Here is a 27809-nt window from a genome sequence, read left to right on the forward strand (position 1 = left end):
TACAATGATAAGAAACATGGTTACTTACTGACTTATTAACGCACAGCAATACCACTTGAAGAAATGACAGACTTTGAAGGAATAAACAGTGTGAAGAGAGATCCATTATAGTGCAGTGGGCAAGTCTGAACAAGATCCGCCCAAGCGTGCGCAGCGCGCAAGTCTGTACAATTACGTAATTTATCGGCTTAAAGATATCAGCCGAATTTAGACATCGAATCGATAACGATAGTCCTAAAAATAGCATTTATCGGCCGATACCGATATGGCCGCCAATATATCGTGCATCCCTAATATATATATATATATATATATATATATATATATATATATATATATATATATATATATATATATATATATATATACTATTACTAACCAGCAATGATAGGTGAGCAAAATAAAAATTGAAAGAGGATACTTTTATTAGGCCTTTCATGAGTCTAATAATCTCAAAGTCACACTTAAAAAGAAGGTCCAAAAACCTGCATTTATAAATGAAGAATGTTTTGCAAAGCATAAAAGGTTGTTAACCAGGTAATGCTGTGTACAATTTGTTTTAGTTACACCAAATTTAACTTGTTTATTGTAAAAAGGGTTTAAATGGATATTGACATGAGACATTCTGTATTATGCATTACGTATTATGAGTCATGAGTAGGGCCAGAAAGAATCTGTCAACGTTTTTTGCTATTTCTGCGAAGAATATTGATAAAAATCTGTGGATTTCTGCCAAAATATTTTGGGAGTATTATAACTAAAACCTAAATATGTGAAACAAAAAATATTATCTTTTAAACTTTTATTTAATGTTTAAAATGCAAATCCAATTAGATACACTTTATTTGATAAACAAAGCAAGTCACTCATATAATATTTCTACTAAAAGACAAAAATATTACTGTAAAAACTGCATTGTACATAAATCAGATAAACATTTTTATATTAGTCAATAATATTACTGTATTTAATTTAAAAAGTGAATAAATATATATTTACACAAGTAAATAAAATAGAATTAATGATCTGCGCGACATTATGTGTTATGAGTCATGTACATGAGTATATGCAATTGTATAAACATGCTCAGTGTTTTCAATAACTTTCACAAAATTGACAAGTTCTCCTCAGTATCAACTTTTAATCTCAGGAATTCTTTTGATGGAGAAACATCATTAATTATTTTAACTGAAGTTCTTTAATTTTGGGGAGAATTAGAAAAGAAATGTAACTTTCTTATTTTTCTAATTCCTGTGAATTAAATTATTTTAAAATAAACAAGGTCTGAGCTGATTATATGACCACAGGTATGCTCAGTCCAGAAAGACTAGGACCTCCATGCAAAAATGAATGGCCTATCATCCGGCCAGCCATCTGGAACAGGTTGCTGTCCCGTAGTACAGCAGATGCAGAAGGTACACGGTGGTTTTTTTCCCCCTCAAAAAGGGCTGTAGTAGATGAACCTAAAAAATCCAATCAGTAAGAATTAACTAATAGTACTAGTTGTATAAAATCTGTAATAGCCCAAAAGCAAAAGAGACATAAAACATCAAATCACATCTGTAAAATTCTAAACAAATGTTTTCTCTGTATGCACTGTGGTGGTACCAGTCAGCATCGATCTGCATTGCCCACCAGTAAATAGAAGATAATGTTATGAACATTTTACATCTTATCAGGTGTGCAAAAGGCTTCTCAAGTACAGTGCACGAAATCATACAGAAAAAAGTCAGGGTTACAGGCAGTGTTGACGAAAATTAACTTTATATATATATATATATATATATATATATATATATATATATATATATATATATATATATATATATATATATACACACATATATATATATATATATATATATATATATATATATATATATATATATATATATATATATACATATATATATATATATATATATATATATATATATGTATATATGTGTGTGTGCGTGTGTGTGTGTGTGTGTGCACATGTAACCGAACTGCAACCAATTACAAACCCAAATTTAAAGTGAAGCCAGTCTTCAGTTTTTGCATCATCATTGACAAAATATGGCGGTTAACTCCCTTGCCAACAGCTGCATCTCCTAAAAAAAAAATACAAAATGAAGCAAGTTCGTTGCACAAACTGTACAGACTATAAGCGATTCAAATGATTTTAATAATAAAAAAGAAGTACCAGTCAATCTATATTTCAATGGAGTGGACCAATTAGCACTGTTCATTTTATAAAATGAAACCAGGGTACTATCTTGTTCATCCATAGTATCAAACTGGTTGATGAGTAATGATAGAGATGGACAGTGTGAATTGATGGAGAGCAACTCATCACAGAACATTCGAGATGATTTGAATGGGTCAATTTCATTTTTCCATGCTGAAATCAAATGAACAATTTATCTAAATACCATTTTACAAGCATAGTTGAATAACAATACAAAAAAGATGAAAGAATAAATGAATAAAGATGCACTTATCATTTTACAGTACAACAGCACTAAAAAAAAATTAAATGTGTTGTGTCTAACCTGCAGACAGGGATGTTGAAGATTGTGCAGTTGAGGGTCCTGGCAATTCTTCTGTATTTAAAGTGAATGAAGAATCATTGTCACCAAAAGTCCTTTCTCTAAAACAGGCAAGACACAAACAATTTCAATTTTGTTCATTAAGCCACTTCAAAAATTTTCATGCATATTAAAAGCATTTGCCCAGTTTCATAGACAAGGCTTAGACCCTAGTGCCAGACAAAGTCTGGATGTACATTTACATTTACATTTAGTCATTTAGCAGACGCTTTTATCCAAAGCGACTTACAAATGAGGACAAGGAAGCAATTTACACAACTAAGAGCAACAATGAATAAGTACTAAAGGCAAGTTTCAGGTCTGTAAAGTCTAAGAAGGGAAGTGTTAGTAATTTTTTTTTTTTTTTTTTTTTTTTTTTTTTTTTTTTGGTACAGTTAGTGTGATATTCAAATAGGCAATTGCAGATTAGGAAGTGAAGTGGAGACTAAATAGTTGAGTTTTTAGTCGTTTCTTGAAAATAGCGAGTGACTCTGCTGTTCTGATGCAGTTAGGGAGTTCATTCCACCAACTGGGCAGATTGAGCGTGAGCGTTCGCGAAAGTGATTTTTTCCCTCTTTGGGATGGAACCACGAGGCAACGTTCATTCACAGAACGCAAGTTTCTGGAGGGCACATAGATCTGCAGAAGTGAGTGCAGATAAGAAGGTGCTAGGCCAGAAGTCACTTTGTAGGCAAACATCAGAGTTTTGAATTTGATGCGAGCAGCAACTGGCAGCCAGTGCAAACGGACTAGCAGCGGAGTGACATGTGCTCGTTTAGGTTCATTGAAGACATCTCGTGCTGCTGCATTCTGGAGCAGTTGAAGAGGCTTGATAGAGTTAGCTGGAAGCCCAGCTAGTAGAGAGTTGCAGTAATCCAGTTTGGAGAGAACAAGAGCTTGAACAAGGAGTTGAGCTGCATGTTCAGATAAGAAGGGTCGGATCTTTCTGATGTTATAGAGTGCAAATCTGCACGATCGAGCAGTTCTAGAAATGTGGTCAGAGAAGTTTAGTTGGTCATCAATCGTTACTCCAAGGCTTTTCACCGTTTTGGATGCAGTAATGGTTGCCCCATCCATCTGGATTGAGAAGTTATGGTGTAGAGTCGGGTTGGCAGAAACTACAAGCATTTCCGTTTTTGCGAGGTTCAGCTGAAGATGATGATCTTTCATCCAGTGTGAAATATCCAACAGGCAGGCTGAGATACGAGCTGGAACCGAGGGATCATCAGGATGAAAAGAGAGGTATAGCTGGGTATCATCAGCATAGCAGTGGTAGGAGAATCCATGTCTCTGGATGACTGGTCCTAGAGATGATGTGTAGATGGAGAAGAGAAGTGGCCCAAGAACAGAGCCTTGAGGTACCCCAGTGTTTAGATGCTGTAGGTTGGACACCTCTCCCCTCCAAGACACCCTGAATGACCTGTCAGAGAGGTAAGATCTGAACCATTGTATAACAGTGCCCGCAACGCCCAGTGACTCAAGCGTAGATAGCAGGATCTGGTGGTTGACAGTGTCAAAAGCAGCTGACAAGTCCAGCAAAATGAGGACTGATGATTTAGAGTCTGCTTTAGCCAGTCTGAGATCCTCCACGACCGAGAGCAGGGCAGTCTCAGTTGAGTGGCCTTTCTTAAAGCCGGATTGCTTGTTGTCCATGAGATTGTTTTGAGTAAGAAAGTCCAGGACTTGATTGAACACTACTTTCTCCAGAATCTTGGCCATGAATGGAAGCAGGGATACTGGTCTGTAGTTTTCAAGTAGCGTATGGTCCAGGTTGGGTTTCTTTAGCAGTGGGGTTACCCTAGCCTGCTTAAATGTAGTGGGGAATAAACCAGAGTCAAGAGATGTGTTAATTATGTGAGTCAGTGTTGGTATGACTGCAGGAGAGATGGCTTGCAAGAGATGAGAGGGAATGGGATCGAGTGGACAGGTGGTTGCATGGCTAGATAGCACAAGTTTGGACACCTCAGACTCAGAGAGCTGAGAAAAAGAGGTGAGTGTGTGTGGTGTTGGTGTTGTATCTTGCGTGTTTGTTGTAGGTGCCGCAAATTGAGCACTGATTTTTGCAGTTTTGGTGCAGAAGAATGTAGCAAAGTCATCAGTAGTAAGTGTGGAGGATGCGGGTGGAGGAGGAGGATAGAGGAGGGAGGAAAATGTTTTAAAAAGTAGGCAAGGATTAGTGGCATTGTTGATTTTCAGACGGTAATACGTCTGCTTTGCAGAAGTAACCTCAGCTGAGAAAGAGGACAGAAGAGTTTGGTATGTTAAGAGATGTGCAGGATTTTTAGTTTTCCGCCAAATTCTCTCCGCAGCCCGAAGTTTTGAGCGATGCTCACGGAGAGCATCCGAGAGCCAGGGTGCAGGAGGACTGGCACGGGCTGGCCTGGATGCAAGAGGACATAATCGGTCTAGACATGATGCTAGTGTGGAGCAGAGTGTATTAGTGGCACTGTTCGAATCAAGTGCAGTGAGTTTGCGAGATGGAGGAAGAGAGTCTGAAACAATGGTGGATAGTCTATTGGGTGAGAGAGATCGTAGGTTTCTGCGAAAGGTAACCAGTGTAGGAGTGTGTGGCGGCTCAGGAGTAATGTGGATGTTGAGAGACAGAAGGAAATGATCAGATATTTGTAGTGGAGTTACTATTGTTTGATCAGTGAAGCAGTGTCGTGTGTAAATAAGGTCTAGCTGATTACCTGATTTGTGGGTAGCAGAAGTAGGTGCTCTTTTTAGGTCAAAAGAGGCAAGCAAAGTCTGAAAGTCTGCAGCTTGCGGTTTGTCAACGTAAATGTTGAAGTCACCTAGCACCAATAAGGGAGTGGCAAAATTAGAAAAAGATGAGAGAAGAACATCCAGTTCATCTAGGAAGTGACCTAATTTACCTGGTGGGCGGTAGATGACAACCACATTTATGTAGAAGGGGTGGATAATGGTGACTGCATGGAATTCAAAGGAGCTGATTGTTGGCAGGGACGGTATCAGATGTAACTTACAATGACATACTGTTTATAGTCATTAATGTCAAAAGTCACCAGTAATGATTTTCTCAAAGCAAGGCTTATAAAAGCTACATACATCAAATCTAATAATGTCTACTACTGACCCAGTTTATGAAACCAACACATTAATTTAAATTTAAGACAGTCCACCAGAAAATTATTTTGTTAATTTTTTACCCTACATTCCATCTGATCTTTGTACATCTCCCTCGAGATATATACAACCAAAACAAACTGTGCAAACTAATCCTTTAGTATTAAAGGCATGTCATCCTACAATTTTTAGCATAACTTTACCCTTCACCACACATGCTTGCATGAAAAGGCAAGACATCAGTTGGGAAAGAGATCTGGCAAATTGGACAAATCTGTAAAAAGTAAAAATAAATTAAACAATGTATGTTTGTAGCAAATTTGTTGAAGAACATACATATTCTACCCCATAAAAAGATTCTAAAATATTAAGAATAGTCTTAAATTTTTAATAGCTTCAAACACATTCTTTATGGAACCACGAATTGGGTATATTCAAATATAGTGAGTATACCCAAATACAAGAAATAGGCTTTGATCAAAGACCTGTAATGATGGTTCTAAGATGGGGTGAAGTGGGCTTGGCTGGTCAACAGTTTCGATTACATTTTCGTCTACATCATCATCTAGAATGGTCACATCATTTGAAAACTCCTAATAAAAGTAATCAAAATGCATTGGCATTGTAAATAAATAATATTGATAGAAAAATAAAACCATAATACTGTATTACTTACTGTCTCAGCTTCTTTACACTCTTCAATGTGTAAGGGCAGCAATGGCAGTGGTATTTTCTTACCACATTTCATACAGCTGGACTGTGGCATCTTAGCAAACTCCACAGAATCATAAGGTAATGGTTCAGTGGAAAGCTGTTCCTGTAATGGAACTACAAACAGCATGTTCTTTCCATTATTTGACACTGATTTTAGGAGTCGAGTTGAGTATCCATCAGCATCTGTGGGAATTATAGACAGCTTACGCCGCCCACCCCCACCAAATGGCAAAATCAATTGAGAATCACATTCAGGACTACTGTTGCCTTCTTGGGCTAGCAATATTGTTATAAATGTGTCACCTAAAATTTTGGACAGAAATGTTCTATAAAGCTCTGTTTACCACTGGAAAACTGAAGTAGGGCATGCCATAATCTTAGAACATGGCAGAAAACATGTCCTTGACTAAAAAGTTTAAACTAATGAAGCTTATTACTAAATTATTAACGCCAACAAAGCACATACCAGTTTCATTAATTTACAAAAGTGCAAAGTTATTGCAAATGCACACAAATCATTTTTTGTTTATATGTAACATGCAAAACATAAATACCTGTAGACTTGTAAAACATCCAGCCACCCTGAAGTGTTTTTAATTTGGGAAACTCTCCTTCAAGCAGACTGACAATCTTAAGAATGAAACAAAATTCATCATTTAGTTTTTTTTTTTTTTTTTTTTCCAACAGATATAAAACTCCCATCAATTCCTAGTATTATAGTAACATTTGCAATTACCTCACTGTGTTTAAAATTATCTGGAACAGTTAAAAGCCTTTTTCCAAGTCCAGCATGGACAAGCTCAAGGTCTTCATCTCCTTTTGGTGTGAAGGGTGTGGGTTCAGAGAGGACATGGATTTGAAAATCAGTTTTTTTAATGTTACCAGGTTTGGCCACAGAAAAATCTCTGTCCCAAACATACTTGGGAATTGCCTATAGTGACAAAAGGGCAAAATGAATAAACATATTAATAATAAGAAACATTTTTTGCATGACACAAAAAGTTGTGTTTTACAGTAAACATGAAAAATTACCTTTTTAAGGCTTGCCTTACCATGTTTTCAGGCTCTGCAGGCAAAGGAATGGTCCCACTTGAGATGCTTTCTCTCATTGGTCTACTACCACTAGCTAGTGCATTTCTTTACGAAGATGGAGTAAGGCCCCTGGCTAATACATCGATCAGAGCTTTTGCTGCTATTTCTACTTCTGATGACAGTGCCTGTAAGACAAATACCAATTATACCTTTTATCATTTATCTTCATAGTCCGCGATCAACACTGCCGACCCCCACCCCGCCCGTTCCTTACAGTCGGCGATCATCTCCTCTCTCCACCCCCCATACCCACCCACACCCAAAACGGCATTACGCTCTCCCGGTCTTCACTTTAGTACGCGATCGATTCCACCCCCAAATTAGTCCTCGATCAAATTTATAGCTGAGCTCCCTTGAATGACAATCCTAGAATTGACCATGACAGAAGCCATGCTATTTTACACGACCATCCCGTTCTTCACTCGCCATGTTGGCTTAATAACGGACTTAATTTACGTTATAAAGTTTACATTATAAACAACAGCAGCCATTGCTTTAACAAACGTTTGATACTTAATCTTTGCATACATAAACCACTATAGAAATCAAGTAACCACTTACCCGCGCATCCCGCTCTTCACCTGCCATGCTAAATAGAGGAGTATTCTTCTTCTTAGAGGATCATCTCCGTTAATTAGGTCAGACTGCGCAAATGGAGCGCACAGTGAAGCGCTTCGGTCATTCCCACATTCTCAGGGAGTTGTGATTGGTTGAACAGTAAGCTCGCATCTTATTGGCTACAGGGCACGAGTGACTCACGTGGGAGGTGTGTGCTGACAGGAAAGTCTCAAAAATGCACACACTCGTATTCAGGGTGAGTTGTACGTGAGAGAGGATTTGCACATTCTCATTCAGGATGAACTCGTGAATTTTAAACATTCAAAACTTTTTGTACACTCTTATATATTTGCAAATGGTGTTTTGCATTTGTGAAATGTATTTTGTGAAAATGTATTTTTATTTTGTGCATGTGAATTGTTTTTGTGAGTATAAATAAATATTTTACGCATGTGAATTTGGCTACGCATGTGTACATCGTGTCTTTTGCGTGAATTATTATTGAGTCTAATCTCTCTCCATAGAAAAACACTTTTTATCAGATCTGGACTCCGTTGCTTGAATATGTAGGTCCTAGGATTTCAGGTACATTTTTGCAAAACCTTACATCACCATAAACTTTGGTTAATTTATGTACTTTTCTATTTTTATTATTACTCCGTATTTTTATGTCTTCTTTTTGATTTTGATTTTTCATTATGTGCTGTGATGGTAAGAAATTTCTTGGTTGTAAGCTGTTGTCATTGTTCTGTTCTTTTTTGTTTTGTTAAAATAAAGACAAAAAAATGTATTTCGAAGAATTCCAGTTTGTCAGCAGATAGTGTCGGCGCATCAAACATTCCTTTGCATAGTGGTTTGGTTGTCTAGGACTATGATTCTCGTTCATGCTGTGAGAAATCCCAGATTCAAATTTCGGTTGAGCCCTTACAGTTGTCTTTTGTTTTGTAAGGGCGTTGTGGCTTACACTGAGGCCTTTTTCTGAGAATGCCGGTTTGTCAGCAGATAGTGTTGCCATATAAAGTTACTGTTTTGCAGTGGCTCGTTGATCTAGGGGTATGATTCTCGCTTAGGGTGCCCTTGATTCGTTAGAGAAAGTTTTCTGACTATCTGATGCTTCTGACACCATGTGAAATAAATTCAATTTAGAGGCTCGTTGGTCTAGGGGTATGATTCGCGCTTTGCTTTTGCGCTTTTGCGCTTTGTGTGAAAGGTCCTGGGTTCAAATCCCGGACGAGCCCTTGCAGATGTTATGTGTTTTATAGGGCACTATGTCTATCATTAAAATGTCTTTCGAAGAATTCCAGTTTGTCAGCAGATAAAGTCGCCACATAAAACATTCCTTTGCATAGTGGCTTGCTGGTCTAGGAGTATGATTTTCGTTCATGCAATGAAAAATCCCAGATTCAAATTTCGGTTGAGCCCTTACAGTTGTCTGCTGTTTTGTAAGGTCGTTGTGGCTTACACAGAGGCCTTTTTTCTGAGAATGCCAGTTCGTCAGCAGATAGTGTTGCTATATAAAGTTGCTGTTTTGCAGTGGCTCGGTGGTCTAGGGGTATGATTCTCACTTAGGGTGCCCTTGATTCGTTAGGGAAAGATTTCTGACTATCTGACGCCTTGTGAAATTCTCTCAATTTAGTGGTTCATTGGTCTATCTGTATGATTCTCGCTTCGATTGCGAGAGGACACGGGTTCAATTCTTGGATGAGCCCTTGCAGGTGTACTGTGTTTTACAGGGCATTATATCTTTCGTAAAAACGTCTTTCAAAGAATTCCAATTTGTCAGCAGATAGTGTCGCCACCTAAAATATTTCTTGCATAGTGGCTTGCTGGTCTAGGAGTATGATTCTCGTTCATGCCATGAGAAATCCTAGGTTCAAATTTCAGTTGAACCCTTACAGTTGTCTTTTGTTTTGTAAGGGCGTTGTGGCTTACACAGAGGCCTTTTTCTGAGAATGCCGGTTTGTCAGCAGATAGTGTTGCCATGTAAAGTTACTGTTTTGCAGTGGCTCGTTGGTCTAGGGGTATGATTCTGGCTTAGGGTGCCCTTGATTCGTCAGAGAAAGTTTTCTGACTATCTGATGCTTCTGACGCCATGTGAAATCTTATCACAATAGTGGCTCGTTGGTCTAGGGGTATGATTCTCGCTTTGGGTGTGAGAGGTCCCGGGTTCAAATCCCGGACGAGCCCTTGCAGGTGTCATGTGTTTTACAGGGCACTATGACTTTTATTAAAATGTCTTTCGAAGAATTCCAGTTTGTCAGCAGATAGTGTCGCCACATAAAGCATTCCTTTGCATAGTGGCTTGCTGGTCTTGGAGTATGATTTTCGTTCATGCAATGAGAAATCCCAGATTCAAATTTCGGTTGAGCCCTTACATTTGTCTGCTGTTTTGTAAGTTCTACGGGCTTACACAGAGGCCTTTTTTCTGAGAATGCCAGTTCATCAGCAGATAGTTTTGCCATGTAAAGTGGCTGTTACAGTAGCTAGTTGGTTTAGGGGTATGATTCTCGCTTAGGGTGCCATTGATTCGTTAGAGAAAGTTTTCTGACTATCTGATGGTTCTGACGCCATGTGAAGTTTTATCAAAGTAGTGGCTCGTTGGCCTAGGGGTATGATTCTCGCTTTGGTTGAGAGAGGTCCCGGGTTCATATCCCGGACGAGCCCTTGCAGGTATCATGTGTTTTACAGGGCACTATGACTTTCATTAAAATGTCTTTCGAAGAATTCCAGTTTGTCAGCAGATAGTGTCGCCACATAAAACATTCCTTTGCATAGTGGCTTGCTGGTCTAGGCGTATGATTTTCGTTCATGCAATGAGAAATCCCAGATTCAGATTTCGGTTGAGCCCTTACACTTGTCTGCTGTTTTGTAAGGTTGTTGTGGCTTACACAGAGGCCTTTTTTCTGAGAATGCCAGTTTGTCAGCAGATAGTGTTGCCATATAAAGTTGCTGTTTTGCAGTGGCTCGGTGGTCTAGGGGTATGATTCTCACTTAGGGTGCCCTTGATTCGTTAGAGAAAGATTTCTGACCATCTGACGTCTTGTGAAATTCTCTCAATTTAGTGGCTCATTGGTCTATGGGTATGATTCTCGCTTCGGTTGCGAGAGGACCCGGGTTCAGTTCCTGGATTAGCCCTTGCAGGTGTACTGTGTTTTACAGGGCATTATGTCTTTCGGAAAAACGTCTTTCAAAGATTTCCAATTTGTCAGCAGATAGTGTCGCCACAAAAAATATTTCTTGCATAGTGGCTTGCTGTTCTAGGAGTTTGATTCTCGTTCATGCCATGAGAAATCCTAGGTTCAAATTTCAGTTGAACCCTTACAGTTGTCTTTTGTTTTGTAAGGGCGTTGTGGCTTACACAGAGGCCTTTTTTCTGAGAATGCCGGTTTGTCAGCAGATAGTGTTGCCATGTAAAGTGGCTGTTTTGCAGTTGCTCGTTGGTCTACGGGCATGATTCTCGCTTAAGATGCGAGAGGTCTCGTGTGACAAAGGAGTTTGTCACTGGCCTGCGGCAGAGCTGTACACCCACATATTCACGCACACACACATAACTTACCTTCACTCCACCAGCCGATCTACCGAGTGCACACGGGAGATTGCGCTGTAATAAAAACACATACACGCACAAACACATTATATACTCCATTAATCCTTGCATTTTCTGACACGCCATAAATCACACCGCAAACATTTGTCTTACCTGTGTGTCCGTTTGTGTTTGTGTTTGTTCGTCTCGTTGCGTTTCTGTTGCGTCTCTCTTCCGGGTTGCGCAATCGCGGCTACGGGAGGCAAAAGGGGCCAAAAAGGTCATGCGCAGCAGTTTATGCACAGTGATGCACTGCGCATGCGCTGAGTGGTTGGGCACCCGGGGGAGACTATGTGTTTTATGTGGGGGATGAAAAGAATGGGAAAACAATAAAAAAAGAAGTATTCATGACATGTGAAAATGCTGATTTAATAATTTTGGTTTTAAGTTATATAGTAATACAAATGAAGTGTATGAAAGTGTGAAATGCTTACCTGAAAGATTGTTTATGTCCATACTTACCTTATACTTACCTTCAATATAGTTTAATCCAAACTGGGCGGAGTCACTCACTATAAATAGAGTGACTTGTGCTCAGTTCAGTGTGGGAGTCGTTAAAGATAGAAGGTGTGAGTAGTGGTGAATGGTTGGTTTGATAATTCTGGATAGAAAATATTTTGTATATAATTATTTTGTTACTTTATTGTCTTTATTTGTTTGTTTTGTTGTTTGTTTATTTTTGTATATATATATATATATATATATATATATATATATATATATATATATATATATATATATATATATATATATATATTTTTTTTTTTTTTTTGTCTACTTTATTTTTTTGGATTTTTGGATTGGACACTTTTGCACTGTAAATAAACGCACCTTGCACCATAGTGCTACGTCGACTGAGCCATCATTTATTTTTTTCTTGTTTCACACACACCCTAAAAACGCCTCTGTGTGACAAGTGGTGTCAGAAGTGGGATGGCCAGTCGTAGAAAAGTGACTTCTGGAAAACAGGCCAGGAAGGGTCTGCGGTCACAAAAACCTGTGCTGGAAGAGGTAGCATGGGACACTATGGACGAAGAGGAGACAGCCAGTGCAGAGGGTGCCGAAGCCATGTCCCCTAGAGTTAAACCTGAATCAAAAGGTATGGAGAGCGATGTAGTGGCATTGATGAGGACATTTCTGACAGCTCAGTCAAAAAGGGAAGAAGGCCTCATCTATGAGCTACGGGGGTTGCGAGAGTCACTGCACATACAATACATTCCTTTGCATAGTGGCTTGCTGGTCTAGGAGTATGATTTTTGTTCATGCAATGAAAAATCCCAGATTCAAATTTCGGTTGAGCCCTTACAGTTGTCTGCTGTTTTGTAAGGTCGTTGTGGCTTACACAGAGGCCTTTTTTCTGAGAATGCCAGTTCGTCAGCAGATAGTGTTGCCATATAAAGTTGCTGTTTTGCAGTGGCTCGGTGGTCTAGGGGTATGATTCCCACTTAGGGTGCCCTTGATTCGTTAGGGAAAGATTTCTGACTATCTGACGCCTTGTGAAATTCTCTCAATTTAGTGGTTCATTGGTCTATCTGTATGATTCTCGCTTCGATTGCGAGAGGACACGGGTTCAATTCTCGGATGAGCCCTTGCAGGTGTAATGTGTTTTACAGGGCATTATATCTTTCGTAAAAACGTCTTTCAAAGAATTCCAATTTGTCAGCAGATAGTGTCGCCACATAAAATATTTCTTGCATAGTGGCTTGCTGGTCTAGGAGTATGATTCTCGTTCATGCCATGAGGAATCCTAGGTTCAAATTTCAGTTGAACCCTTACAGTTGTCTTTTGTTTTGTAAGGGCGTTGTGGCTTACACAGAGGCCTTTTTCTGAGAATGCCGGTTTGTCAGCAGATAGTGTTGCCATGTAAAGTTACTGTTTTGCAGTGGCTAGTTGGTCTAGGGGTATGATTCTGGCTTAGGGTGCCCTTGATTCGTCAGAGAAAGTTTTCTGACTATCTGATGCTTCTGACGCCATGTGAAATTTTATCACAGTAGTGGGTCGTTGGTCTAGGGGTATGATTCTCGCTTTGGGTGTGAGAGGTCCCGGGTTCAAATCCCGGACGAGCCCTTGCAGGTGTCATGTGTTTTACAGGGCACTATGACTTTCATTAAAATGTCTTTCGAAGAATTCCAGTTTGTCAGCAGATAGTGTCGCCACATAAAACATTCCTTTGCATAGTGGCTTGCTGGTCTAGGAGTATGATTTTCGTTCATGCAATGAGAAATCCCAGATTCAAATTTCGGTTGAGCCCTTACATTTGTCTGCTGTTTTGTAAGGTCTACGGGCTTACACAGAGGCCTTTTTTCTGAGAATGCCAGTTCATCAGCAGATAGTTTTGCCATGTAAAGTGGCTGTTACAGTAGCTAGTTGGTTTAGGGGTATGATTCTCGCTTAGGGTGCCATTGATTCGTTAGAGAAAGTTTTCTGACTATCTGATGGTTCTGACGCCATGTGAAGTTTTATCAATGTAGTGGCTCGTTGGCCTAGGGGTATGATTCTCGCTTTGGTTGAGAGAAGTCCCGGGTTCATATCCCGGACGAGCCCTTGCAGGTATCATGTGTTTTACAGGGCACTATGACTTTCATTAAAATGTCTTTCGAAGAATTCCAGTTTGTCAGCAGATAGTGTCGCCACATAAAACATTCCTTTGCATAGTGGCTTGCTGGTCTAGGAGTTTGATTCTCGCTCATGCCATGAGAAATCCTAGGTTCAAATTTCAGTTGAACCCTTACAGTTGTCTTTTGTTTTGTAAGGGCGTTGTGGCTTACACAGAGGCCTTTTTTCTGAGAATGCCGGTTTGTCAGCAGATAGTGTTGCCATGTAAAGTGGCTGTTTTGCAGTTGCTCGTTGGTCTACGGGCATGACTCTCGCTTAAGATGCGAGAGGTCTCGTTTTCAAATCCTGGACGAACCATTGCAGAAGTCCCGGGTCCAAATCAAGCAAAAGCCCTGCTTCAATGTTTGTTAGATAAGGATTTCTGACCATCTGTTCCTTCTGATGTCTTGTAAAATATTCAAGCTTTTGTGGCTCGTTGCTCTAGGGGTATGATTCTCGCTTAGGGTGCGAGAGGTCCCGGGTTCAAATCCCGGACACGCCCTTGCAGTTACTCTTTTGTTTTACAGGGCATTATGGCTTTCATAAAAAAACGTTTTTCGAAGAATTCCAGTTTGTCAGCAGATAGTGTCGGCACATAAAGCATTCCTTTGCATAGTGGTTTGGTTGTCTAGGACTATGATTCTCGTTCATGCCGTGAGAAATCCCAGATTCAAATTTCGGTTGAGCCCTTACAGTTGTCCGCTGTTTTGTAAGGGCGTTGTGGCTTACACAGAGGCCTTTTTTCTGAGAATGCCAGTTCGTCAGCTGATAGTGTTGCCATATAAAGCTACTGTTTTGCAGTGGCTCGTTGGTCTTGGGGTATGATTCTCGCTTCGGGTGTGAGAGGTCCCGGGTTCAAATCCCGGACGAGCCCTTACAGTTGTTATGTGTTTTACAGGGCACTATGTCTTTCATTAAAATGTCTTTCGAAGAATTCCAGTTTGTCAGCAGATAGTGTCGCCACATAAAACATTCCTTTGCATAGTGGCTTGCTGGTCTAGGAGTATGATTTTCGTTCATGCAATGAAAAATCCCAGATTCAAATTTCGGTTGAGCCCTTACAGTTGTCTGCTGTTTTGTAAGGTCGTTGTGGCTTACACAGAGGCCTTTTTTCTGAGAATGCCAGTTCGTCAGCAGATAGTGTTGCCATATAAAGTTGCTGTTTTGCAGTGGCTCGGTCGTCTAGGGATATGATTCTCACTTAGGGTGCCCTTGATTCGTTAGGGAAAGATTTCTGACTATCTGACGCCTTGTGAAATTCTCTCAATTTAGTGGTTCATTGGTCTATCTGTATGATTCTCGCTTCGATTGCGAGAGGACACGGGTTCAATTCTCGGATGAGCCCTTGCAGGTGTACTGTGTTTTACAGGGCATTATATCTTTCGTAAAAACGTCTTTCAAAGAATTCCAATTTGTCAGCAGATAGTGTCGCCACATAAAATATTTCTTGCATAGTGGCTTGCTGGTCTAGGCGTATGATTCTCGTTCATGCCATGAGAAATCCTAGGTTCAAATTTCAGTTGAACCCTTACAGTTGTCTTTTGTTTTGTAAGGGCGTTGTGGCTTACACAGAGGCCTTTTTTCTGAGAATGCCGGTTTGTCAGCAGATAGTGTTGCCATGTAAAGTGGCTGTTTTGCAGTTGCTCGTTGGTCTACGGGCATGATTCTCGCTTAAGATGCGAGAGTTCTCGTTTTCAAATCCTGGACGAACCATTGCAGAAGTCCCGGGTCCAAATGAAGCAAAAGCCCTGCTTCAATGTTTGTTAGATAAGGATTTCTGACCATCTGTTCCTTCTGATGTTTTGTAAAATATTCAAGCTTTTGTGGCTCGTTGGTCTAGGGGTATGATTCTCGCTTAGGGTGCGAGAGGTCCTGGGTTCAAATCCCGGACGAGCCCTTGCAGTTATTCTTTTGTTTTACAGGGCATTATGGCTTTCATAAAAAACGTTTTTCGAAGAATTCCAGTTTGTCAGCAGATAGTGTCGGCACATAAAGCATTCCTTTGCATAGTGGTTTGGTTGTCTAGGACTATGATTCTCGTTCATGCCGTGAGAAATCCCAGATTCAAATTTCGGTTGAGCCCTTACAGTTGTCCGCTGTTTTGTAAGGGCGTTGTGGCTTACACAGTGGCCTTTTTTCTGAGAATGCCAGTTCGTCAGCTGATAGTGTTGCCATATAAAGCTACTGTTTTGCAGTGGCTCGTTGGTCTAGGGGTATGATTCTCGCTTCGGGTGTGAGAGGTCCCGGGTTCAAATCCCGGACGAGCCCTTACAGGTGTTATGTGTTTTACAGGGCACTATGTCTTTCATTAAAATGTCTTTCGAAGAATTCCAGTTAGTCAGCAGATAGTGTCGCCACATAAAACATTCCTTTGCATAGTGTCTTGCTGGTCTAGGAGTATGATTTTCGTTCATGCAATGAAAAATCCCAGATTCAAATTTCGGTTGAGCCCTTACAGTTGTCTGCTGTTTTGTAAGGTCGTTGTGGCTTACACAGAGGCCTTTTTTCTGAGAATGCCGGTTCGTCAGCAGATAGTGTTGCCATATAAAGTTGCTGTTTTGCAGTGGCTCGGTCGTCTAGGGGTATGATTCTCACTTAGGGTGCCCTTGATTCGTTAGGGAAAGATTTCTGACTATCTGACGCCTTGTGAAATTCTCTCAATTTAGTGGTTCATTGGTCTATCTGTATGATTCTCGCTTCGGTTGCGAGAGGACACGGGTTCAATTCTCGGATGAGCCCTTGCAGGTGTACTGTGTTTTACAGGGCATTATATCTTTCGTAAAAACGTCTTTCAAAGAATTCCAATTTGTCAGCAGATAGTGTCGCCACATAAAATATTTCTTGCATAGTGGCTTGCTGGTCTAGGAGTATGATTCTCGTTCATGCCATGAGAAATCCTAGGTTCAAATTTCAGTTGAACCCTTACAGTTGTCTTTTGTTTTGTAAGGGCGTTGTGGCTTACACAGAGGCCTTTTTCTGAGAATGCTGGTTTGTCAGCAGATAGTGTTGCCATGTAAAGTTACTGTTTTGCAGTGGCTCGTTGGTCTAGGGGTATGATTCTGGCTTAGGGTGCCCTTGATTCGTCAGAGAAAGTTTTCTGACTATCTGATGCTTCTGACGCCATGTGAAATTTTATCACAGTAGTGGGTCGTTGGTCTAGGGGTATGATTCTCGCTTTGGGTGTGAGAGGTCCCGGGTTCAAATCCCGGACGAGCCCTTGCAGGTGTCATGTGTTTTACAGGGCACTATGACTTTCATTAAAATGTCTTTCGAAGAATTCCAGTTTGTCAGCAGATAGTGTCGCCACATAAAACATTCCTTTGCATAGTGGCTTGCTGGTCTAGGAGTATGATTTTCGTTCATGCAATGAGAAATCCCAGATTCAAATTTCGGTTGAGCCCTTACATTTGTCTGCTGTTTTGTAAGGTCTACGGGCTTACACAGAGGCCTTTTTTCTGAGAATGCCAGTTCATCAGCAGATAGTTTTGCCATGTAAAGTGGCTGTTACAGTAGCTAGTTGGTTTAGGGGTATGATTCTCGCTTAGGGTGCCATTGATTCGTTAGAGAAAGTTTTCTGACTATCTGATGGTTCTGACGCCATGTGAAGTTTTATCAATGTAGTGGCTCGTTGGCCTAGGGGTATGATTCTCGCTTTGGTTGAGAGAAGTCCCGGGTTCATATCCCGGACGAGCCCTTGCAGGTATCATGTGTTTTACAGGGCACTATGACTTTCATTAAAATGTCTTTCGAAGAATTCCAGTTTGTCAGCAGATAGTGTCGCCACATAAAACATTCCTTTGCATAGTGGCTTGCTGGTCTAGGAGTTTGATTCTCGCTCATGCCATGAGAAATCCTAGGTTCAAATTTCAGTTGAACCCTTACAGTTGTCTTTTGTTTTGTAAGGGCGTTGTGGCTTACACAGAGGCCTTTTTTCTGAGAATGCCGGTTTGTCAGCAGATAGTGTTGCCATGTAAAGTGGCTGTTTTGCAGTTGCTCGTTGGTCTACGGGCATGACTCTCGCTTAAGATGCGAGAGGTCTCGTTTTCAAATCCTGGACGAACCATTGCAGAAGTCCCGGGTCCAAATCAAGCAAAAGCCCTGCTTCAATGTTTGTTAGATAAGGATTTCTGACCATCTGTTCCTTCTGATGTCTTGTAAAATATTCAAGCTTTTGTGGCTCGTTGCTCTAGGGGTATGATTCTCGCTTAGGGTGCGAGAGGTCCCGGGTTCAAATCCCGGACACGCCCTTGCAGTTACTCTTTTGTTTTACAGGGCATTATGGCTTTCATAAAAAAACGTTTTTCGAAGAATTCCAGTTTGTCAGCAGATAGTGTCGGCACATAAAGCATTCCTTTGCATAGTGGTTTGGTTGTCTAGGACTATGATTCTCGTTCATGCCGTGAGAAATCCCAGATTCAAATTTCGGTTGAGCCCTTACAGTTGTCCGCTGTTTTGTAAGGGCGTTGTGGCTTACACAGAGGCCTTTTTTCTGAGAATGCCAGTTCGTCAGCTGATAGTGTTGCCATATAAAGCTACTGTTTTGCAGTGGCTCGTTGGTCTTGGGGTATGATTCTCGCTTCGGGTGTGAGAGGTCCCGGGTTCAAATCCCGGACGAGCCCTTACAGTTGTTATGTGTTTTACAGGGCACTATGTCTTTCATTAAAATGTCTTTCGAAGAATTCCAGTTTGTCAGCAGATAGTGTCGCCACATAAAACATTCCTTTGCATAGTGGCTTGCTGGTCTAGGAGTATGATTTTCGTTCATGCAATGAAAAATCCCAGATTCAAATTTCGGTTGAGCCCTTACAGTTGTCTGCTGTTTTGTAAGGTCGTTGTGGCTTACACAGAGGCCTTTTTTCTGAGAATGCCAGTTCGTCAGCAGATAGTGTTGCCATATAAAGTTGCTGTTTTGCAGTGGCTCGGTCGTCTAGGGATATGATTCTCACTTAGGGTGCCCTTGATTCGTTAGGGAAAGATTTCTGACTATCTGACGCCTTGTGAAATTCTCTCAATTTAGTGGTTCATTGGTCTATCTGTATGATTCTCGCTTCGATTGCGAGAGGACACGGGTTCAATTCTCGGATGAGCCCTTGCAGGTGTACTGTGTTTTACAGGGCATTATATCTTTCGTAAAAACGTCTTTCAAAGAATTCCAATTTGTCAGCAGATAGTGTCGCCACATAAAATATTTCTTGCATAGTGGCTTGCTGGTCTAGGCGTATGATTCTCGTTCATGCCATGAGAAATCCTAGGTTCAAATTTCAGTTGAACCCTTACAGTTGTCTTTTGTTTTGTAAGGGCGTTGTGGCTTACACAGAGGCCTTTTTTCTGAGAATGCCGGTTTGTCAGCAGATAGTGTTGCCATGTAAAGTGGCTGTTTTGCAGTTGCTCGTTGGTCTACGGGCATGATTCTCGCTTAAGATGCGAGAGTTCTCGTTTTCAAATCCTGGACGAACCATTGCAGAAGTCCCGGGTCCAAATGAAGCAAAAGCCCTGCTTCAATGTTTGTTAGATAAGGATTTCTGACCATCTGTTCCTTCTGATGTTTTGTAAAATATTCAAGCTTTTGTGGCTCGTTGGTCTAGGGGTATGATTCTCGCTTAGGGTGCGAGAGGTCCTGGGTTCAAATCCCGGACGAGCCCTTGCAGTTATTCTTTTGTTTTACAGGGCATTATGGCTTTCATAAAAAACGTTTTTCGAAGAATTCCAGTTTGTCAGCAGATAGTGTCGGCACATAAAGCATTCCTTTGCATAGTGGTTTGGTTGTCTAGGACTATGATTCTCGTTCATGCCGTGAGAAATCCCAGATTCAAATTTCGGTTGAGCCCTTACAGTTGTCCGCTGTTTTGTAAGGGCGTTGTGGCTTACACAGTGGCCTTTTTTCTGAGAATGCCAGTTCGTCAGCTGATAGTGTTGCCATATAAAGCTACTGTTTTGCAGTGGCTCGTTGGTCTAGGGGTATGATTCTCGCTTCGGGTGTGAGAGGTCCCGGGTTCAAATCCCGGACGAGCCCTTACAGGTGTTATGTGTTTTACAGGGCACTATGTCTTTCATTAAAATGTCTTTCGAAGAATTCCAGTTAGTCAGCAGATAGTGTCGCCACATAAAACATTCCTTTGCATAGTGTCTTGCTGGTCTAGGAGTATGATTTTCGTTCATGCAATGAAAAATCCCAGATTCAAATTTCGGTTGAGCCCTTACAGTTGTCTGCTGTTTTGTAAGGTCGTTGTGGCTTACACAGAGGCCTTTTTTCTGAGAATGCCGGTTCGTCAGCAGATAGTGTTGCCATATAAAGTTGCTGTTTTGCAGTGGCTCGGTCGTCTAGGGGTATGATTCTCACTTAGGGTGCCCTTGATTCGTTAGGGAAAGATTTCTGACTATCTGACGCCTTGTGAAATTCTCTCAATTTAGTGGTTCATTGGTCTATCTGTATGATTCTCGCTTCGGTTGCGAGAGGACACGGGTTCAATTCTCGGATGAGCCCTTGCAGGTGTACTGTGTTTTACAGGGCATTATATCTTTCGTAAAAACGTCTTTCAAAGAATTCCAATTTGTCAGCAGATAGTGTCGCCACATAAAATATTTCTTGCATAGTGGCTTGCTGGTCTAGGAGTATGATTCTCGTTCATGCCATGAGAAATCCTAGGTTCAAATTTCAGTTGAACCCTTACAGTTGTCTTTTGTTTTGTAAGGGCGTTGTGGCTTACACAGAGGCCTTTTTCTGAGAATGCTGGTTTGTCAGCAGATAGTGTTGCCATGTAAAGTTACTGTTTTGCAGTGGCTCGTTGGTCTAGGGGTATGATTCTGGCTTAGGGTGCCCTTGATTCGTCAGAGAAAGTTTTCTGACTATCTGATGCTTCTGACGCCATGTGAAATCTTATCACAGTAGTGGCTCGTTGGTCTAGGGGTATGATTCTCGCTTTGGGTGTGAGAGGTCCCGGGTTCAAATCCCGAACGAGCCCTTGCAGGTGTCATGTGTTTTACAGGGCACTATGACTTTCATTAAAATGTCTTTCGAAGAATTCCAGTTTGTCAGCAGATAGTGTCGCCACATAAAACATTCCTTTGCATAATGGCTTGCTGGTCTAGGAGTATGATTTTCGTTCATGCAATGAGAAATCCCAGATTCAAATTTCGGTTGAGCCCTTACATTTGTCTGCTGTTTTGTAAGGTCTACGGGCTTACACAGAGGCCATTTTTCTGAGAATGCCAGTTCATCAGCAGATAGTGTTGCCATGTAAAGTGGCTGTTTTGCAGTTGCTCGTTGGTCTACGGGCATGATTCTCGCTTAAGATACGAGAGGTCTCGTTTTCAAATCCTGGACGAACCATTGCAGAAGTCCCGGGTCCAAATGAAGCAAAAGCCCTGCTTCAATGTTTGTTAGATAAGGATTTCTGACCATCTGTTCCTTCTGATGTCTTGTAAAATATTCAAGCTTTTGTGGCTCGTTGGTCTAGGGGTATGATTCTCGCTTAGGGTGCGAGAGGTCCCGTGTTCAAATCCCGGACACGCCCTTGCAGTTACTCTTTTGTTTTACAGGGCATTATGGCTTTCATAAAAAATGTTTTTCGAAGAATTCCAGTTTGTCAGCAGATAGTGTCGGCACATAAAGCATTCCTTTGCATAGTGGTTTGGTTGTCTAGGACTATGATTCTCGTTCATGCCGTGAGAAATCCCAGATTCAAATTTCGGTTGAGCCCTTACAGTTGTCCGCTGTTTTGTAAGGGCGTTGTGGCTTACACAGAGGCCTTTTTTCTGAGAATGCCAGTTCGTCAGCTGATAGTGTTGCCATATAAAGCTACTGTTTTGCAGTGGCTCGTTGGTCTAGGGGTATGATTCTCGCTTCGGGTGTGAGAGGTCCCGGGTTCAAATCCCGGACGAGCCCCTACAGGTGTTATTTGTTTTACAGGGCACTATGTCTTTCATTAAAATGTCTTTCGAAGAATTCCAGTTTGTTAGCAGATAGTGTCGCCACATAAAACATTCCTTTGCATAGTGGCTTGCTGGTCTAGGAGTTTGATTCTCGTTCATGCCATGAGAAATCCTAGGTTCAAATTTCAGTTGAACCCTTACAGTTGTCTTTTGTTTTGTAAGGGCGTTGTGGCTTACACAGAGGCCTTTTTTCTGAGAATGCCGGTTTGTCAGCAGATAGTGTTGCCATGTAAAGTGGCTGTTTTGCAGTTGCTCGTTGGTCTACGGGCATAATTCTCGCATAAGGTGCGAGAGCTCCCGTTTTCAAATCCTGGACGAACCATTGCAGAAGTCCCGGGTCCAAATGAAGCAAAAGCCCTGCTTCAGTGTTTGTTAGATAAGGATTTCTGACCATTTGTTGCTTCTGATGTCTTGTGAAATATTCAAACTTTTGTGGCTCGTTGGTCTAGGGGTATGAATCTCGCTTAGGGTGTGAGAGGTCCCGGGTTTAAATCCCAGACGAGTTCTTGCAGTTATTCTGTTGTTTTACAGGGCATTATGGCTTTCATAAAAAATGTTTTTCGAAGAATTCCAGTTTGTCAGCAGATAGTGTCGCCACATAAAATATTTCTTGCATAGTGGCTTGCTGTTCTAGGAGTTTGATTCTCGTTCATGCCATGAGAAATCCTAGGTTCAAATTTCAGTTGAACCCTTACAGTTGTCTTTTGTTTTGTAAGGGCGTTGTGGCTTACACAGAGGCCTTTTTTTCTGAGAATGCCGGTTTGTCAGCAGATAGTGTTGCCATGTAAAGTGGCTGTTTTGCAGTTGCTCGTTGGTCTACAGGCTTGATTCTCGCATAAGGTGCAAGAGGTCCCGTTTTCAAATCCTGGACGAACCATTGCAGAAGTCCTGGGTCCAAATGAAGCAAAAGCCCTGCTTCAATGTTTGTTAGATAAGGATTTCTGACCATCTGTTGCTTCAGATGTCTTGTGAAATATTCAAGCTTTTGTGGCTCGTTGGTCTAGGGGTGTGATTCTCGCTTAGGGTGCGAGAGGTCCCGAGTTCAAATCCCGGACGAGCCCTTGCAGTTATTTTGTTGTTTTACAGGGCATTATGGCTTTCATAAAAAACGTTTTTCAAAGAATTCCAGTTTGTCAGCAGATAGTGTCGCCACATAAAACATTCCTTTGCATAGTGGCTTGCTGGTCTAGGAGTATGATTTTTGTTCATGCAATGAAAAATCCCAGATTCAAATTTCGGTTGAGCCCTTACAGTTGTCTGCTGTTTTGTAAGGTCGTTGTGGCTTACACAGAGGCCTTTTTTCTGAGAATGCCAGTTCGTCAGCAGATAGTGTTGCCATATAAAGTTGCTGTTTTGCAGTGGCTCGGTGGTCTAGGGGTATGATTCTCACTTAGGGTGCCCTTGATTCGTTAGGGAAAGATTTCTGACTATCTTACGCCTTGTGAAATTCTCTCAATTTAGTGGTTCATTGGTCTATCTGTATGATTCTCGCTTCGATTGCGAGAGGACACGGGTTCAATTCTCGGATGAACCCTTGCAGGTGTACTGTGTTTTACAGGGCATTATATCTTTCGTAAAAACGTCTTTCAAAGAATTCCAATTTGTCAGCAGATAGTGTCGCCACATAAAATATTTCTTGCATAGTGGCTTGCTGGTCTAGGAGTATGATTCTCGTTCATGCCATGAGAAATCCTAGGTTCAAATTTCAGTTGAACCCTTACAGTTGTCTTTTGTTTTGTAAGGGCGTTGTGGCTTACACAGAGGCCTTTTTCTGAGAATGCCGGTTTGTCAGCAGATAGTGTTGCCATGTAAAGTTACTGTTTTGCAGTGGCTAGTTGGTCTAGGGGTATGATTCTGGCTTAGGGTGCCCTTGATTCGTCAGAAAAAAGTTTTCTGACTATCTGATGCTTCTGACGCCATGTGAAATTCTATCACAGTAGTGGCTCGTTGGTCTAGGGGTATGATTCTCGCTTTGGGTGTGAGAGGTCCCGGGTTCAAATCCCGGACGAGCCCTTGCAGGTGTCATGTGTTTTACAGGGCACTATGACTTTCATTAAAATGTCTTTCGAAGAATTCCAGTTTGTCAGCAGATAGTGTCGCCACATAAAACATTCCTTTGCATAGTGGCTTGCTGGTCTAGGAGTATGATTTTCGTTCATGCAATGAGAAATCCCAGATTCAAATTTCGGTTGAGCCCTTACATTTGTCTGCTGTTTTGTAAGGTCTACGGGCTTACACAGAGGCCTTTTTTCTGAGAATGCCAGTTCATCAGCAGATAGTTTTGCCATGTAAAGTGGCTGTTACAGTAGCTAGTTGGTTTAGGGGTATGATTCTCGCTTAGGGTGCCATTGATTCGTTAGAGAAAGTTTTCTGACTATCTGATGGTTCTGACGCCATGTGAAGTTTTATTAATGTAGTGGCTCGTTGGCCTAGGGGTATGATTCTCGCTTTGGTTGAGAGAGGTCCCGGGTTCATATCCCGGATGAGCCCTTGCAGGTATCATGTGTTTTACAGGGCACTATGACTTTCATTAAAATGTCTTTCGAAGAATTCCAGTTTGTCAGCAGATAGTGTCGCCACATAAAACATTCCTTTGCATAGTGGCTTGCTGGTCTAGGCGTATGATTTTCGTTCATGCAATGAGAAATCCCAGATTCAGATTTCGGTTGAGCCCTTACACTTGTCTGCTGTTTTGTAAGGTTGTTGTGGCTTACACAGAGGCCTTTTTTCTGAGAATGCCAGTTTGTCAGCAGATAGTGTTGCCATATAAAGTTGCTGTTTTGCAGTGGCTCGGTGGTCTAGGGGTATGATTCTCACTTAGGGTGCCCTTGATTCGTTAGAGAAAGATTTCTGACCATCTGACTTCTTGTGAAATTCTCTCAATTTAGTGGCTCATTGGTCTATGGGTATGATTCTCGCTTCGGTTGCGAGAGGACCCGGGTTCAGTTCCTGGATTAGCCCTTGCAGGTGTACTGTGTTTTACAGGGCATTATGTCTTTCGGAAAAACATCTTTCAAGATTTCTAATTTGTCAGCAGATAGTGTCGCCACAAAAAATATTTCTTGCATAGTGGCTTGCTGTTCTAGGAGTTTGATTCTCGTTCATGCCATGAGAAATCCTAGGTTCAAATTTCAGTTGAACCCTTACAGTTGTCTTTTGTTTTGTAAGGGCGTTGTGGCTTACACAGAGGCCTTTTTTCTGAGAATGCCGGTTTGTCAGCAGATAGTGTTGCCATGTAAAGTGGCTGTTTTGCAGTTGCTCGTTGGTCTACGGGCATGATTCTCGCTTAAGATGCGAGAGGTCTCGTTTTCAAATCCTGGACGAACCATTGCAGAAGTCCCGGGTCCAAATGAAGCAAAAGCCCTGCTTCAATGTTTGTTAGATAAGGATTTCTGACCATCTGTTCCTTCTGATGTCTTGTAAAATATTCAAGCTTTTGTGGCTCGTTGGTCTAGGGCTATGATTCTCGCTTAGGGTGCGAGAGGTCCCGGGTTCAAATCCCGGACGAGCCCTTGCAGTTAATCTTTTGTTTTACAGGGCATTATGGCTTTCATAAAAAACGTTTTTCGAAGAATTCCAGTTTGTCAGCAGATAGTGTCGGCACATAAAGCATTCCTTTGCATAGTGGTTTGGTTGTCTAGGACTATGATTCTCGTTCATGCCGTGAGAAATCCCAGATTCAAATTTCGGTTGAGCCCTTACAGTTGTCCGCTGTTTTGTAAGGGCGTTGTGGCTTACACAGAGGCCTTTTTTCTGAGAATGCCAGTTCGTCAGCTGATAGTGTTGCCATATAAAGCTACTGTTTTGCAGTGGCTCGTTGGTCTAGGGGTATGATTCTCGCTTCGGGTGTGAGAGGTCCCGGGTTCAAATCCCGGACGAGCCCTTACAGGTGTTATGTGTTTTACAGGGCACTATGTCTTTCGTAAAAACGTCTTTCAAAGAATTCCAATTTGTCAGCAGATAGTGTCGCCACATAAAATATTTCTTGCATAGTGGCTTGCTGGTCTAGGAGTATGATTCTCGTTCATGCCATGAGAAATCCTAGGTTCAAATTTCAGTTGAACCCTTACAGTTGTCTTTTGTTTTGTAAGGGCGTTGTGGCTTACACTGAGGCCTTTTTCTGAGAATGCCGGTTTGTCAGCAGATAGTGTTGCCATGTAAAGTTACTGTTTTGCAGTGGCTCGTTGGTCTAGGGGTATGATTCTGGCTTAGGGTGCCCTTGATTCGTCAGAGAAAGTTTTCTGACTATCTGATGCTTCTGACACCATGTGAAATCTTATCACAGAAGTGGCTCGTTGGTCTAGGGGTATGATTCTCGCTTTGGGTGTGAGAGGTCCCGGGTTCAAATCCCGGACGAGCCCTTGCAGGTGTCATGTGTTTTACAGGGCACTATGACTTTCATTAAAATGTCTTTCGAAGAATTCCAGTTTGTCAGCAGATAGTGTCGCCACATAAAACATTCCTTTGCATAGTGGCTTATAGGCGTATGATTTTCGTTCATGCAATGAGAAATCCCAGATTCAAATTTCGGTTGAGCCCTTACATTTGCCTGCTGTTTTGTAAGGTCTACGGGCTTAAACAGAGGCCTTTTTTTTGAGAATGCCAGTTCATCAGCAGATAGTTTTGCCATGTAAAGTGGCTGTTACAGTAGCTAGTTGGTTTAGGGGTATGATTCTCGCTTAGGGTGCCATTGATTCGTTAAAGAAAGTTTTCTGACTATCTGATGGTTCTGACGCCATGTGAAGTTTTATCAATGTAGTGGCTCGTTGGCCTAGGGGTATGATTCTCGCTTTGGTTGAGAGAGGTCCTGGGTTAATATCCCGGACGAGCCCTTGCAGGTATCATGTGTTTTACAGGGCACTATGACTTTCATTAAAATGTCTTTCGAAGAATTCCAGTTTGTCAGCAGATAGTGTCGCCACATAAAACATTCCTTTGCATAGTGGCTTGCTGGTCTAGGCGTATGATTTTCGTTCATGCAATGAGAAATCCCACATTCAGATTTCGGTTGAGCCCTTACACTTGTCTGCTGTTTTGTAAGGTTGTTGTGGCTTACACAGAGGCCTTTTTTTCTGAGAATGCCAGTTTGTCAGCAGATAGTGTTGCCATATAAAGTTGCTGTTTTGCAGTGGCTCGGTGGTCTAGGGGTATGATTCTCACTTAGGGTGCCCTTGATTCGTTAGAGAAAGATTTCTGACTATCTGACGTCTTGTGAAATTCTCTCAATTTAGTGGCTCATTGGTCTATGGGTATGATTCTCGCTTCGGTTGCGAGAGGACCCGGGTTCAGTTCCTGGATTAGCCCCTGCAGGTGTACTGTGTTTTACAGGGCATTATGTCTTTCGGAAAAACGTCTTTCAAAGATTTCCAATTTGTCAGCAGATAGTGTCGCCACATAAAATATTTCTTGCATAGTGGCTTGCTGTTCTAGGAGTTTGATTCTCGTTCATGCCATGAGAAATCCTAGGTTCAAACTTCAGTTGAACCCTTACAGTTGTCTTTTGTTTTGTAAGGGCGTTGTGGCTTACACAGAGGCCTTTTTTCTGAGAATGCCGGTTTGTCAGCAGATAGTGTTGCCATGTAAAGTGGCTGTTTTGCAGTTGCTCGTTGGTCTACGGGCATGATTCTCGCTTAAGATGCGAGAGGTCTCGTTTTCAAATCCTGGACGAACCATTG

General features: G+C 41.5%; 1 protein-coding gene and 12 non-coding genes across 13 annotated transcripts; 12 read left to right on the forward strand and 1 right to left on the reverse strand.

Annotated features, from left to right (window-relative positions):
• Window positions 1-392: 392 nt before the first annotated feature.
• On the reverse strand, window positions 393-7892 carry LOC148682194 (uncharacterized). The gene is made up of 10 exons (XM_088649906.1): window positions 7866-7892; window positions 7108-7302; window positions 6928-7001; window positions 6334-6595; window positions 6143-6250; window positions 5861-5931; window positions 2535-2632; window positions 2186-2383; window positions 2007-2093; window positions 393-1463 (listed from the first exon to the last, which is right to left on the reverse strand). The coding sequence occupies exons 1-10, from the start codon at window positions 7890-7892 to the stop codon at window positions 1294-1296; spliced, it is 1290 nt and encodes a 429-aa protein (XP_088506032.1). The 3' UTR covers window positions 393-1293.
• Window positions 7893-10136: 2244 nt separating this feature from the next.
• On the forward strand, window positions 10137-10208 carry trnap-ugg (transfer RNA proline (anticodon UGG)). The gene has a single exon. It is a non-coding gene; the product is annotated as a tRNA-Pro (tRNA).
• Window positions 10209-15004: 4796 nt separating this feature from the next.
• trnap-cgg (transfer RNA proline (anticodon CGG)) lies at window positions 15005-15076 on the forward strand. The gene has a single exon. It is a non-coding gene; the product is annotated as a tRNA-Pro (tRNA).
• Window positions 15077-16027: 951 nt separating this feature from the next.
• trnap-agg (transfer RNA proline (anticodon AGG)) lies at window positions 16028-16099 on the forward strand. The gene has a single exon. It is a non-coding gene; the product is annotated as a tRNA-Pro (tRNA).
• A 299-nt stretch (window positions 16100-16398) lies between these two features.
• Window positions 16399-16470, forward strand: trnap-cgg (transfer RNA proline (anticodon CGG)). Its single transcript has one exon. It is a non-coding gene; the product is annotated as a tRNA-Pro (tRNA).
• Window positions 16471-18749: 2279 nt separating this feature from the next.
• trnap-cgg (transfer RNA proline (anticodon CGG)) lies at window positions 18750-18821 on the forward strand. Its single transcript has one exon. It is a non-coding gene; the product is annotated as a tRNA-Pro (tRNA).
• A 951-nt stretch (window positions 18822-19772) lies between these two features.
• trnap-agg (transfer RNA proline (anticodon AGG)) lies at window positions 19773-19844 on the forward strand. The gene has a single exon. It is a non-coding gene; the product is annotated as a tRNA-Pro (tRNA).
• Window positions 19845-20143: 299 nt separating this feature from the next.
• Window positions 20144-20215, forward strand: trnap-cgg (transfer RNA proline (anticodon CGG)). Its single transcript has one exon. It is a non-coding gene; the product is annotated as a tRNA-Pro (tRNA).
• Window positions 20216-21092: 877 nt separating this feature from the next.
• On the forward strand, window positions 21093-21164 carry trnap-ugg (transfer RNA proline (anticodon UGG)). Its single transcript has one exon. It is a non-coding gene; the product is annotated as a tRNA-Pro (tRNA).
• An 851-nt stretch (window positions 21165-22015) lies between these two features.
• Window positions 22016-22087, forward strand: trnap-cgg (transfer RNA proline (anticodon CGG)). Its single transcript has one exon. It is a non-coding gene; the product is annotated as a tRNA-Pro (tRNA).
• Window positions 22088-24075: 1988 nt separating this feature from the next.
• trnap-ugg (transfer RNA proline (anticodon UGG)) lies at window positions 24076-24147 on the forward strand. The gene has a single exon. It is a non-coding gene; the product is annotated as a tRNA-Pro (tRNA).
• Window positions 24148-25945: 1798 nt separating this feature from the next.
• trnap-cgg (transfer RNA proline (anticodon CGG)) lies at window positions 25946-26017 on the forward strand. The gene has a single exon. It is a non-coding gene; the product is annotated as a tRNA-Pro (tRNA).
• A 406-nt stretch (window positions 26018-26423) lies between these two features.
• On the forward strand, window positions 26424-26495 carry trnap-ugg (transfer RNA proline (anticodon UGG)). Its single transcript has one exon. It is a non-coding gene; the product is annotated as a tRNA-Pro (tRNA).
• Window positions 26496-27809: the final 1314 nt, after the last annotated feature.

Source organism: Danio rerio, chromosome 4, assembly GCF_052040795.2.
Source record: "Danio rerio strain M-AB ecotype USA chromosome 4, GRCz13ab, whole genome shotgun sequence".
Taxonomy (NCBI): Eukaryota; Metazoa; Chordata; class Actinopteri; order Cypriniformes; family Danionidae; genus Danio; species Danio rerio.

Coding starts and splice junctions, on each gene's coding strand:
- LOC148682194 (XM_088649906.1), bottom strand. CDS start 7,892: ATGGCGAGTGAAGAACGGGATGGTCGT. Junction 6,596..6,927: donor TGGATGTTTTACAAGTCTAC/AGGTATTTATGT, acceptor GATTTTGCCATT/TGGTGGGGGTGGGCGGCGTA. Junction 5,932..6,142: donor TCTTAGAACCATCATTACAG/GTCTTTGATCAA, acceptor TACTTTTTACAG/ATTTGTCCAATTTGCCAGAT.